This window comes from Mauremys reevesii, linkage group 22 (genome assembly GCF_016161935.1).
Source record: "Mauremys reevesii isolate NIE-2019 linkage group 22, ASM1616193v1, whole genome shotgun sequence".
Taxonomy (NCBI): Eukaryota; Metazoa; Chordata; order Testudines; family Geoemydidae; genus Mauremys; species Mauremys reevesii.
In genome coordinates, this window is record NC_052644.1 from 22,275,830 (window position 1) to 22,289,221 (window position 13,392).

At 67.1% G+C, this 13,392-nt stretch overlaps 1 protein-coding gene across 3 annotated transcripts in view; it reads right to left on the reverse strand.

Moving 5' to 3' along the window:
• Positions 1–8,346: 8,346 nt before the first annotated feature.
• KCNC3 (potassium voltage-gated channel subfamily C member 3) overlaps positions 8,347–13,392 on the reverse strand; it is a 29,785-nt gene continuing 24,739 nt past the window's right edge. The window contains exons 5-7 of one of the 3 annotated variants that reach the window (XR_005590544.1): positions 12,893–13,001; positions 10,797–10,839; positions 8,810–8,914 (exon numbers count right to left, since the gene is read on the reverse strand). Coding sequence is in view for 2 of the 3 variants with exons in the window: in XM_039510010.1 (XP_039365944.1) it covers positions 8,793–8,914 (122 nt within the window). In the remaining variant the exon portion in view is untranslated. Of the gene's footprint in view, positions 8,915–10,783; positions 10,840–12,892; positions 13,002–13,392 lie in introns of those variants that run through there. The other 2 variants (XM_039510012.1, XM_039510010.1) reach the window with 2 other exon arrangements.

The following is a 13,392-nucleotide window of genomic DNA, read 5'->3' on the forward strand; positions in this document are numbered from 1 at the left end:
GGGTTCTCTCCCCGGCTCTGGGAGGTGGGGCTAGTGGTTAGAGCAGGGGTGGGCTGGGAGCCAGGACGCCTGGGTTCTCTCCCCGGCTCTGGGAGGTGGGGCTAGTGGTTAGAGCAGGGGTGGGCTGGGAGCCAGGACGCCTGGGTTCTCTCCCCGGCTCTGGGAGGTGGGGCTAGTGGTTAGAGCAGGGGTGGGCTGGGGGCTCTGGGAGGTGGGGCTAGTGGTTAGAGCAGGGGTGGGCTGGGAGCCAGGACGCCTGGGTTCTCTCCCCGGCTCTGGGAGGTGGGACTAGTGGTTAGAGCAGGGGTGGGCTAGGAGCCAGGACGCCTGGGTTCTCTCCCCGGCTCTGGGAGGTGGGACTAGTGGTTAGAGCAGGGGTGGGCTGGGAGCCAGGACGCCTGGGTCTCTCCCCGGCTCTGGGAGGTGGGGCTAGTGGTTAGAGCAGGGGTGGGCTGGGAGCCAGGACTCCTGGGTTCTCTCCCTAAGCGGCCCCTTGTCCTCCCGAAATCAGCATCCGCTTCCCTGCCTGTGACCCTTCCCTGAGGATGTAATGGGGGGGGGGGCAGACCCCCCCACCAGGGAAGGAAATTTCCTGGGTCTGCTCTAACCTGCCCCAGCCAGAGCCCTGTGTCCCCCTTCTCAGGGAGTTGGGGGCAGGGGTCTGGGTCGTGCTGGAGGGGGCAGAGACGCCCCGGACTCCTGGGTTCCAGGATTCCTCCAGCAGGTCATTGCTGGGCTGTTGTGTGTGCGGGGGGGGGGGGGGGGGGGGCGGAATCATTCCCCCCCAGGAGGGAGAATCTAGGCCGCGCGTGTTCCCCCCCCCCCCAGCAGGGGCTATTTCTGGCCACGCGGCCCCCTCGGCGGCTCCCTTATGTAACCAGCTGCGCCCCCGGGACGCGACCTAGATATAGCGGCAGGAGCCATGGCAGGCGGGCGAAACGCGGCAGCTGCTGCCCCCCGCGGGGCCGGGCACGGAGGGGGGGCTGTGCCAGGCTGGAACATGTGTGCCCAGCTTCCCCCCCCCATGCAGCTGGGCCGGTGCCCCTCACTCCCGACCTGCAGCCCCTGCCAGCCCTGCTCTCCCGGTGCCCCTCACTCCCGACCCGCAGCCCCCTGCTAGCCCAGGTGTTGCTCTGTGTTTGTCTCCAGGGCCTTTGCCAGGCTGACCCAGCCCCACAGGGGCCCCATGGCAGGAGAGGGGAGAGTCCAGCTGCCGTGGGGGAGTCACAGACTCTCTGACCCAAGGCCAGTCCTGACATCGGCCACACATTGACCTCAGCTCCAGCCCTTCCATGGGTCCCGGCCATCCCAGCGCTGCCACCACCGAGACGCCCGTCAGCCGCTGTGGCCTGCAGCATGAATGGGGGCTTTGAACCCCCCAGAGGAGACACCTCCCCCTCCACCACAGCCCCAGCCAGAGGGGAGGGGAGCCCAGGGCAGGACTAGCAGGGGCTGCGGGTCGGGAGTGAGGGGCACCGGCAGGGCTGGGCTGGCAGGGGGCTGCGGGTCGGGAGTGAGGGGCACCGGCAGGGCTGGGCTGGCAGGGGGCTGCGGGTTGGGAGTGAGGGGCACCGGCAGGGGTTGGGAGTGAGGGCACCGGCAGGGGGCTGCCAGCTGCAGATCGTTAACCCTGTCTCGTCGGGGGGGGGGGGCTCATACTGGTAGTAAAGGAGGACAGAAAGGAGGGCAGCCCCCCCCCCCTCGGGCCTGGTGAATTAATTAGCTACAAACCAGCTAAACTAGGTCTGGAAGGACTGAAATAGACACAAAATACAGCAATGCCCCCCTCCCCCCCTCTGGACTCCTGGATTCTCTCCCTGGCTCTGGGAGGGGAGCGGGGTCTAGTGGTTAGAGCAGGGGGCTGGGAGCCAGGACGCCTGGGTTCTCTCCCGGCTCTGGGAGGGGAGCGGGGTCTAGTGGTTAGAGCCGGGGGCTGGGAGCCAGGACTCCTGGGTTCTCTTTCCTGTCCTCCCAGGGTCAGGCCCCGCTGGGGGGTGGGTTGAGACCCGGCTCTGGGGGCTCAGGGCTGCTGGGGAACAGGCCGGGGGGTCCCTGGGCCACATCCGCTCTGCGGGGGGCTCGGAGCTGGGCCGGGTCGTGGCCCTGAAGCCTGATGCGTCTTCTCGCTGGCTGCTGCCAGCCGGGCCCCTCGGAGCCGCCAGGAGCCGCCCGGCCGGGCCCCTCGGAGCCGCCAGGAGCCGGCCCAGGGGACAGAACTTCCTTACGGGCTTGGAATTAACATTAATTCACGACCACACGGGCTGGATGCGGGAGAGAGACAGGGGGGGGTTGGTGCCAGACCAACCTGGGGTGGGGGCGTCACTCCCAGCCCCCCGCAGCCCTGCCGGTGCCCCTCACTCCCGACCCGCAGCCCCTGCCAGCCCCGGTGCCTCTTGCTGGGGCAGGGTTGGGGGGGGCCCGTGGGCGGGGGGGGGGACACAGCCTTTGGGGGGGGTCGGTGCCTGGAGAGGCCCAGCTTGGGGTGGGGCTGGGAAGTGGTGGCCCAATTCTGTCATTTCCCCCCATCGCCCTTAGGCCCCCGCCCCAAGGAAGAGGCTGGAGCCGCTAAAGGACCCGGGGGGGGAGGGGCTGGGTAGTTGGGGGGAGGGGCTGGGTCCCTGTTTCCCTGGCACCGTGTAGGGGCCCCCCCGGCCCCCAATCCCCCCCCCCGCGCTGGGCGGAAGGAGGCGCCGGCCACGGGGTGAAGGTTTCATGAAAACGATTCGTTTATTTCATGCTGTAACTCCCGGCCTGGCCTCATGCAGACCCCGCCCCCCCCTCACAGGCAGGGACCGGGGGCAGATAACAGGGGGGAGAAAAGAAACAGCAACAAAAGCACAACCCCCCCCGGAGCTGCTCAGCCCCCCCCCAGCCCTGAACGCTCTGGGGTCCAGGCGGGCCGGGGCAACACCAGGCCCCAGGGGTCGCAGCGGGCCCGTCCGCGTAGCACCAGAGTTGAATGGGAGCGGGGCTGGGAAGATGCAAACCCCCGGAGGCGAGGGGGTAGACGGGCTGGTGGCAGCGGGGGGCAGGGCGATGTGGCCTGTGGCTGGAGGGTTGGGAGGGCCTGGCTGGATGGACGCAGGAGGAGGGGGAGGGGGTGAAGGACAGACGGATGGAGGGGAGGCTGAGAGGAGGTGCAGGAGGAGGGGTGGGAGTGAGGAAGGATGCGGGGAGGAGGGGGCAGTAGATGGGGGCAGGATGTGGGGGCAGGAGGTAGGATGCCGAGGGGAGAGGGGAGGATGGGGGGCAGGCTGCGGGGAGTGGATGTGAGGGGGGAGGCAGGTTGCGGGGGGCAGGAGGTAGGATGCCGAGGGGAGGAGGAGTGGATGTGAGGGGGAGGCAGGCTGCGGGGGGCAGGAGGTAGGATGCCGAGGGGAGGGGGCAGGTTGCGGGGGGGGCAGGAGGTAGGATGCCGAGGGGAAGGGGAGTGGATGTGGGGGCAGGTTGCAGGGGCAGGAGGTAGGATGCAGAGGGGAGGGGAGTGGCTGCGAGGGGAGGCAGGCTGCGGGGGCAGGAGGTAGGATGCAGAGGGGAGAGGGGAGTGGATGGGGGGCAGGAGGTAGGATGCCGAGGGGAGGGTGGTGCAGGCTGCGGTGGGGCAGGAGGTAGGATGCCGAGGGGAGGGGAGGATGTGGGGGCAGGCTGCGCGGGGGACAGGAGGTAGGATGCAGAGGGGAGGGGTGGATGTGGGGGCAGGTTGCAGTGGGGACAGGAGGTAGGATGCAGAGGGGAGGGGGAGTGGATGTGGGGGCAGGCTGCAGTGGGGGTAGGAGGTAGGATGCAGAGGAGGGGAGGATGTGGGGAGGCAGGTGGGGGGTGCAGGAGGTAGGATGCCGAGGGGGAGTGGATGCCAGGGGAGGCAGGCTGTGGGGGGCAGGAGGTAGGATGCAGAGGAGGGGCTTTGAGGGGAGGAGGCAGGCTGCGGGGCAGGAGGTAGGATGCAGAGGGGAGGGGGAGTGGATGGGGGGCAGGCTGCGGGGGAGGAGGTAGGATGCAGAGGGGAGGGGAGTGGATGTGGGGTGGGCAGGCTGTGGGGGGGGCAGGAGGTAGGATGCAGAGGGGAGGGGCTTTGAGGGGGGGGAGGCAGGCTGGGGTGGGGAGCAGGCTCAAGGCCTTGGCTGATTTGGGGCTGCCACAAGGCGTGGGGGTCACCCTGGGTCCTGCTGGCACCCTGTGTGTTGGGGGGGAAACCACTGGCTTGTCCCCGGGGCTCAGCCAGGCCCTGCCCCCCCCCGGTCAGGATGGGGGGGGAGTGTTATTGCTTTGGGGGGGCAGTACTAGGAGACCCCTCCCTGCCGGGGCACCAGTCCACGAGGGCCCCCCCCCAGGATGGGGTGGGGGGGCTAGTACCAGCACATTCCCCCCTCCCAGGGAGGCAGCAGAGGGGCGGATGAGAGACCCGGGGGGGGCTGGAGCAATGGGGGGGGCATGGCACATGGGGGGGCACAGGTGTAGGCCCTAGAATTACACGTCATCCAGCAATTCCCCCCCCCCCCCCATCACAATTCATTTGGCACAATTTGGGGGTTGGAGGCCAGGACCCGCTGCGCGTGGCGGGGGGGGGGGTCAGGACATATGGGGCGATGGGACCCAGGTGTCCAAGGGAACGAGTGGGACCCCCCCCCCCGACTCCATCACAGCTGGTGCGTTGCCATGGAAACCGGGGGGGGGATTGTTTCTATGAAAAAATAATGTCGCTTTTCTGCATTTTATTAAACATCTGCTTGAAAAAATAGATCTGTGCCCCCCCGGGTACCCCCCCCCACCTGCCCATCCCCCCCCTCACTTTGCACCGTTTCCTTCCTCCTGCCCCCCCCCAGGGGGCTGGGCCCTCCCCAGCTCCCCCCTTCCTGAGTCTAAATCACCTGTATGTGCCCCCCCCGCCCTTGGGGGGGGGCAGGCGGTGGCTGGAAGACATTGTCACCCCTGTCCTCTATGGGGCTGCCCCACGGCTGCAGGGCTCAGCCCCTCCCCCGTTCTTGACTCTGGGACCCCCCCCCCCAGGAGATAATTTAATCAGGAGACAGCACAGCCCCCACCCCTTGATTTTCTTGCGCCCCCAGCTCAGTGCAGTGGGGGGGGGGCAGCGCCACAGGGGCTGAGGGGGCTGGGGGGACCCTTAACCCCTAAATAAAGCCAATCCCAGCCAGAAGTGAAGCACTGAAATTCCTAAGTGGGGACGACTGGGGGCTGTTAAAGTGCGAGATGTGTGGGGGCAACACACAAAAGATCCCCAGCGATAGATGGGGGTTAGACACCGGGGGAGTGGGGGGGGCTATTTTAAAAGAATCGGACCCCCCCCCCCAACATGCACGTGGGGGGGCGGTAGACAGGCCTTCCCCCCCAGAAATAGCGTGCTCCAGTGAGGGGTTCGGAGCTGGGAGGAGCCCAGCCAGGCTGGGGCGTGGAAAGACCTTCGTTCAATAGTCCCCATTCGCTGCCCTCTGCAGTGGGCAGGGACGGGGGTGTCTGGGGGGGGGCGGCACTGCAGGGGAAATCCCCTCCCCACCAGCCTTCCCCCCCCATCTGCTTCTCCGGGGGGGGGAAGCCAGACCCCCACCATCTAAAAAACAAGAAAATCCTTTGAGTTTTGCATAGGAATTGTTGCCTAAGAAGCTGCTGGCATCAGCTGGGGGGGGGGGGCAAGAGACTGGGAGGGGGTCTCCGGGGGGGGGGATCTCAGAGCAATGGCGGGAAAGGGCTGGAACTGAGGGGGCTCCCCCCCAGAAACCCCCCCCGGCTCAGACTCGGTGCTGTTGCATAGTGTGACGGATGAATTTCTGGGGGGGGGGGTTGTCCACCCTGCAAAGGGGTGGGGGGGTCAGTCTCTCCCCAGCCCTAGGCCTTGCAGCTGCTGGGGGAGGGTCTCCAACCGCTGTGGGGGGGGGGGCTGAGTGAGGAGGAGTAGGGCCAGGCGGGGGGGAGGAGGCAGACATGTGCCCCCCCACCTCAAACGGCTCCCCACTGCCCCCCCCCACACCGCATCCCCTCCCGCAGGGGAGGAGGGCAAACCAGGTGCTAAGGGACAGGGGACCCAGGATTTGTGGGGTCCGGCGCCGCCCCCCCCCCCAGACTGGGGTGGTGGTGGGGGGGGTTGCATATAACACGAGCGGATTCACATGCAGACACATGCTGGCTGGCACAATGCAACTTGGAGCTCAGCTGGGGGGGCGGGCGGTCCCGATCCTGCGCCCCCCCCCTACACACACGCCGGTCCCACCTCCGGCCGCTGGGGCCCTCCGTTCCGCTGGTGCCGGCGTCCGGCCCTGGGGCGCAGCCGGGGGGGATCACAGTGACGGGCCGCGCCAGGAGGGGGGCACGACCCCAGGGCAGGGGAGGAAGAGGAGGAGGAAGGGGTTGGGGGAGCCGGCAGCCCCCCCTTCACCCCACGCCGGCGCCCCTCCGTCCGTCCGACCCGACGGTCCGCGAAGTCTGTGCGTCCTGGGGCCGGCGGCATGCAGCCGGGGAGGCCAGCGCGGACCTTATTGCTTGTGTGATCCATGGAAGATCCATGCAGGAGAGAACCAAGCGGGCGGGGGCTCCGGGGGGGTCCTCGAAGGAGCAGAGTCTGTGAGTCCAGAAAGCGGAACAGAGGTTGTGTGTGTGTGTGTCTGGGGGAGACAGACAGACTAACGGGGCGCACAGGGATGGACGGACAGAATGGTGCATATGGGGACGGACAGCCGGAGGGGGGGTTGATGAGGACAGACAGACAGTCGGAGGGGGGTGTATGGGGACAGGCAGCTGGAGCGGGGTAGGTGAGGACAGACAGACAGTCGGAGGGGGCTGTATGGGGACACACAGCCGGAGGGGGGTAGGTGAGGACAGACAGTCGGAGGAGGGTGTATGGAGACAGGCAGCCAGAGGGGCGCTGATGAGGACAGACAGTCAGAGGGAGGTGTGTGGAGACAAGAGGGCGGAGGGGGGTAGGTGAGGACAGACAGTCGGAGGGGGGGTGTATGGAGACACAAAGCTAGAGCGGGGTTGATGAGGACAGACAGACAGTCGGAGGGGGTGTATGGGGACAGGCAGCCGGAGCGGGGTAGGTGAGGACAGACAGACAGTCGGAGGGGTGTGTATGGGGACACACAGCCGGAGGGGGGTAGGGGAGGACAGACAGTCGGAGGGGGGTGTATGGAGACAGGCAGCCAGAGGAGGGTTGATGAGGACAGACAGTCGGAGGTGGGTGTATGGAGACAGGCAGTCGGAGGGGAGTTGATGAGGACAGACAGACAGTCGGAGGGGGGGTGTATGGAGACACACCGCCAGAGGAGGGGGTAGGTGAGGACAGACAGTCGGGGGGGGGTGTATGGCACAGACGGAGGGGGGTTGACAAGGACAGACAGACAGTCGGAGGGGGGTGTATGGAGACACACAGCCGGAGGGGGGAGACGAGACAGACAGACAGTCGGAGGGAGGTGTATGGAGACACACAGCCGGAGGGGGTTAGGGAGGACAGACAGTCAGGGGTGTATGGAGACACACAGCCAGAGGGGGTAGGGAGGACAGACAGACAGTCGGAGGGGGGTGTATGGAGACACACAGCCGGAGGGGGGTTGACGAGGACAGACAGACAGTCAGGGGGGTGTATGGAGACACACAGCCGGAGGGGGTTGATGAAGACAGACAGACAGTCGGAGGGAGGGTGTATGGAGACACACAGCCGGAGGGGGGTTGACGAGGACAGACAGACAGTCGGAGGGAGGGTGTATGGAGACACACAGCCGGAGGGGGGTTGACGAGGACAGACAGTCAGGGGGGGTGTATGGAGACCCACAGCCGGAAGGGGTAGGGAGGACAGACAGACAGTCGGAGGGGGGTGTATGGAGACACACAGACGGAGGGGGGTAGGGGAGGACAGACAGACAGTCGGAGGGGGGTGTATGGAGACACACAGCCGGAGGGGGGTTGACGAGGACAGACAGACAGTCAGGGGGGTGTATGGAGACACACAGCCGGAGGGGGGTAGGGGAGGACAGACACACGGAGGGAGGTGTATGGAGACACACAGCTGGAGGGGGTAGGGAGGACAGACAGACAGTCGGAGGGGGGTGTATGGAGACACACAGCCGGAGGGGGGTTGACGAGGACAGACAGTCAGGGGGGGTGTATGGAGACACACAGCCGGAGGGGGGTAGGGGAGGACAGACAGACAGTCGGAGGGGGGTGTATGGAGACACACAGCCGGAGGGGGGTTGACGAGGACAGACAGTCAGGGGGGGTGTATGGAGACACACAGCCGGAGGGGGGTTGGGGAGGACAGACAGACAGTCAGGGGGGGTGTATGGAGACACACAGCCGGAGGGGGGTAGGGGAGGACAGACACACAGCCGGAGGGGGGTTGACGAGGACAGACAGACAGTCAGGGGGGGTGTATGGAGACACACAGCCGGACGGAGGGAACGGACCGAAGGACCCAGAGGTGCAGTGTGGGGCAGGGGGCTCCTGGACCCCCCCCCTGCAGTATTTGGATTCTCAGAGCAAACCTCCCTCCCGCCAAAAATACAAACTCTGCCGCCCCCCACAGCCCCAGGTCAGGCCCCTCCCCGGAGGGACCCAGGCGTCCTGCTCCGGGGGGCGGGGGCAGGGGCGGGACTCATGGATGTTCCAGAAAGTGCCGTGTAGCGTGTCCTGTAGCAGCCGAAGGGGGGACAGGACCCACGTTGCCCCCGGCGACGAAGCCCCCCTGGTTGCCCCCGGCGACGCCTCCTCTCTTCTGCCTTGTTCTTTTGCTTGTTCTTCTTTTTTGCTTAAAAAGTCGGGGGGGGGCAGAGTCCGGGGCCCCCGGGCTATAGGATGGAGGGCAGGGGGGGGCGGGGGCGCCGGGGGGCGCCGGGCGAGCCCAGGGGGCTGGGGCCGGGCGAGAGGCGCAGCCCCACGATGCTGTTCAGACTCCGGGACTTCTCAGAACCTTTGGGGGCAGCGGTGGGAGAGAGAGAGGTGAGTGGGGCGAGGCACCGCCCCCGACCCACGGCACCTCCCAGCCTGTTATCCCCCGACCCACGGCAACCCCGACCCACTGCACCCCCAGCCTGTTATCCCCCGACCCACGGCAACCCCGACCCACTGCACCCCCAGCCTGTTATCCCCCGACCCACGGCACCCCCGACCCACTGCACCCCCAGCCTGTTATCCCCCGACCCAAGGCAACCCCCACCCACGGCAACCCCCGACCCACCGCCCCCCCAGCCTGTTATCCCCCGACCCATGGCAACCCCGACCCACGGCAACCCCCGACCCACGGCACCTCCCACCCTGTTATCCCCTGACCCACAGCACCCCCGACCCACGGCACCCCCAGCCTGTTATCCCCCGACCCACAGCACCCCCGACCCACGGCAACCCCTGACCCACTGCACCCCCAGCCTGTTATCCCCCGACCCATGGCAACCCAGCCTGTTATCCCCGACCCACAGCAACCCCTGACCCACAGCAAACCCCAGCCTGTTATTCCCAACCCATGGCACCCCGACACACAGCACCCCCAGCTTGTTATCCCCTGACCCACAGCACCCCGACCCATGGCAACCCACAGCCTATTATCCCCCGACCCATGGCACCCCAGCCTGTTATCCCCTGACCCACAGCACCCCGACCCACTGCACCCCAACTTGTTATCCCCGACCCACTGCACCCCAGCCTGTTATCCCCGACCCACAGCAACCCACAGCCACCAGGGGCTTGTTATCCCCGACTCATGGCACTACACCCCCCAAGGCCCCCATGACTCACAGTACCCCATGCCCCGAGCACCCCCCAACTCACAGCACTCTCTAATCCACAGCACCCCACACCCCAGGCAGCCTGTGACCCTCTGACCCCCCCAACACCTAGGCCCTGCCCCACAAATACCACAGCCATCCACACGCCTGTGCACCCCAGCCCCTCCCCACTCACCTCCAGGAACTCAGCCCCAGCCCCCAATGCAGCTCCTGTCACCCCCACCCCCGAGCATCCCCCAAATTGCAACTATCCTCCTCCAGCTCCCAGGAAGCTCTGCCCCACCCCCACTCTGCTCACGCCAGCGCCGGGCTGCGAGCGGGGCAGGGGGGGGTGCGCGGGGCCCCAGCTCTCATCCGGTAACTCGTCCTCTTTCTCCCCTCCTCCCGCCCCAAAGGGTGTTTGGGGTGTCCCCGAACCTCTCAGTCCAGCCAGCCACTGGAGAACCCAGGAGTCCTGGCTCTCAGCCCCCGGCTCTAACCCACCAGACCCCACCCTCCCAGAGCCGGGAGAGAACCCAGGAGAACCCCTGCTCTACCCACTAGACCCCACCCCCAACCCCAGAGTCAGCCGCATCTCAGCGCTGTGGCCGGGATCGCCATATACTCAGCCAGGTGAGGGGTTCCCTTATAACCATGCCCTGCACCCCACCCCAGAGCCAGCCACATCTCAGCGCTGGGGGAGGGGTCCCCATATAACCCGCCCCTGCACTCCACCCCAGAGCCAGCCGCATCTCAGCGCTGGGGGAGGGGTCCCCATATAATCGGCCCCCGTGCCCCACCCAAGAGCCAGCTGCATCTCAGCGCTGGGGGAGGGGTCCCCATATAACCCGTGCCCCGCCCCAGAGCCAGGTTTTTGCCCCGGGCGAACAGTGGGAAGGGGCCCGGAAGCCCGTGTGAGCAGTGGGGGTGGGCGGTTAGTGCGGGCGCCCTAGGCTGGTGGGGTGGGTCAGGGGATATGGGCGGGGGGGAGACACTGTTCTGCTCAGAGTGGTGGCGGCGGCTTCTGGGAGGGAGATGAGGTTTTGTGGGGGGGCGTCTGTGCCCCACGGGGCGCCGGGGCAGGGTACGTACCTGGCTGACGCAGCCGGGGCATTACAGGGGCACTGGGCGAACCCTACAAGACGTATGAAATGGGGTGTTAATTGAGGTCAAATATTGGAGCAGCCCAGGGTGAATACGAGGGGAGTCCTGAGCACCCCGCACTTGCACCCCCCACCATCGTCCCCCAATACCCTGACCCTGAAACCCACCCCTCACCCCCCCTGCACTCCTCCTCCTGTCTCCCCCACTACTCCCTGCACCTCCCAGCCCGTGCCACCCCCATTCCCTGCACCCCATCTCTTCCCCTCCCGCCCGTGAGATGCCAACCCCAGCTCCGACCGCCCCCCCAGGAGGAATATGGAGACCTGCCACCCCCCATGTGACCTGCCCTTGGGCGTGGCCTCCGGCCTTGTCTCCCTTTGGGGTGGGGATAGTATTTTGATTGACTACTGCGTGTGCCTCAGTTTACCCACATACTGTGTGGTCATGGCGGGGTGGGGGGGCGGACGAGGCTGTTTGCTCGCTGCACAGACCCAGGTGTGACCCACACCGGCTGGCTGGGGCCAGGCCCCCCCATGCCCAGGGAGGGGCCCAGAAGACAATGGCCCCCCCACTGCCCAGCCTGTTGGCACCCAGCAGCTAACACCCGTGGGTGCCCCCTGGGCAGGGAGCCGGGCGGGTGTGACCAGCAGGAGGACGAGGGGCCGGGGGGGGGGTGTTGCTCCATGTGGGGCTGGTGGGGGGAGCTGGGGTCTAAGGGGCACTAAGGGGTCGGGGGGCTCTGGGCTCGGGCCCGACCCAGCTGGGCTTGGCTGTAATTTCTGTCCTCGGCGCTAACCCGGGACTCTCCGCGCTGCACCCAGACCCCCAACAAGCTCCCCGCTCTCCCCCTCCGGCCGATTCACTCCCGAGCCCGGAGCTGGGGGGCCTGTCTGCCCCCAGGGCCCATCCCAGGGCACTCACTGTGGGGGGCTCCCGGCCTGGCCCCAGGAGGGGGGGGCTGCAGGCTCTGAGGGGGGGTCCCAGGGGGCAGGAAGCCAAGGGGCTCACCCCACTGAAAGCCACCCCCAGGGGGCTGCAGGGGTCCCCCAGGGTCCAGGCCAGAGCTCTCTCCTTCTATCACAATGGGGGGTTCCAGGCATCGTCCCTGGGGGTCCCCAGCACCCCCCAACCCAGGGCAGGGACCCTTCGTATTCACCCACTGGGTGCTGGCCCCATATTTGCCTTGGAGATGGAGATGCAAAAGCAGCAGGTAAAAAGCAATGGACTGGAGGGTGGGGTGGGGGGTCATTCGGGATGTGGGGGGGAGGCCCTGGCGAGGGGCGGGGCTTGTGAGAGTCTGGCGGGCGGGGCTGGGGCATAGGGAACCAGGGGCAGGGCTTGCGGAATGTCCCGGGAAGGGGGTGGAGCCTAGCCGCCGGGGGAGGGGCTTATGGAATGTAAGGGGCGGGGCCTGGGGAATGTCCCAGATAAGGGGCGGGGCCTGGGCGCAGTAGGGCAGGGACTGGGAAACCCCAGTCTGGGGAAGCACCAACCCCCAACCCCCAGCCCAGGGCTCAGTTAAAGGGCCAGTGTCCCTCATCACTCCCCCTTCCCCCGAACCATCCTCACTGCTTCCCCACTGCAACCCGGCTGCACCTCCCCCACTGCACCCTCCCCATTGCTCCCCCACACTGGAAATTCTGACCCCCAAGCGCAGCTGAGTGGCTGAGTTTCGGTAGGACCCACAGGAATGGGTCTGAGGGGATGGCTGGCGGTTTGGGGCGGGGGGAATCAGCCAATCAGGAGGAAATGGGGAGGGGGTATCAGGCAGGGGAGGGGATTGGGGCTACACCGGGGGTAGGGGGGATCCTAGGAGACCCCACTCCCCTCCCAGAGCCAGGATGGGACCCAGGAGTCCTGGCGGCCAGCTAGGCCTGGCCGTGTCTTTAGCCTCAGATGAAGATGGGGAGGGGGCTGGGGGGGTGCACGGGGCGGGGCAGGAGCAGCTGGGGCAGCTCAGATGACAAAGGGGGGAGGGGGCCCGGGGGTGTGTACAGCGGGAGGACGTGGGGGATGGGCGGGGGTGCAGCACAGGATGCAGCGGGGGGGCCCCACGTGGCCTGGGGGGGCAGGGGGTTACTCACCCTTCCCCAGCGTGCCCTGCATCCTAGTGCTGGCTCCAGGAGGCGGCAGTGGCATTGAGGCCATGCAGGCACCAGGGGGCGGCGTCCGTGGGCGGCAAGCGCAGCGCGGCTATGGGGGGGCCCGGGCAGAGGGGGGGCACGGGCGGAGATGTGGAGGGGGGAGATAAACAGACAGAGACGCCACGTGAGGAGGAGGCGCTGACAGGGGAGGGGAAGGGACCCACCACCCAATGTGCCCCCCACAATGTGTCTGCTGGGTGCGTCGTCCCGGCCGGGCCCCCCTGGTTCCCCCCGCTGCAACCCCACTGCACCCTCCCCCACTGCACCTTCCCCCGAACCATCCTCACTGCTTCCCCACTGCAACCCCGCTGCACCTCCCCATTGCACCCCCATGAACCATCCTCACTGCTCCCTCACTGCACCTTCCAACCACTGCACCCCAGCTGCAATCCCCACTTCATCACCCCCGCACCTTCCCCGAACCATCCTCACTGCATCTT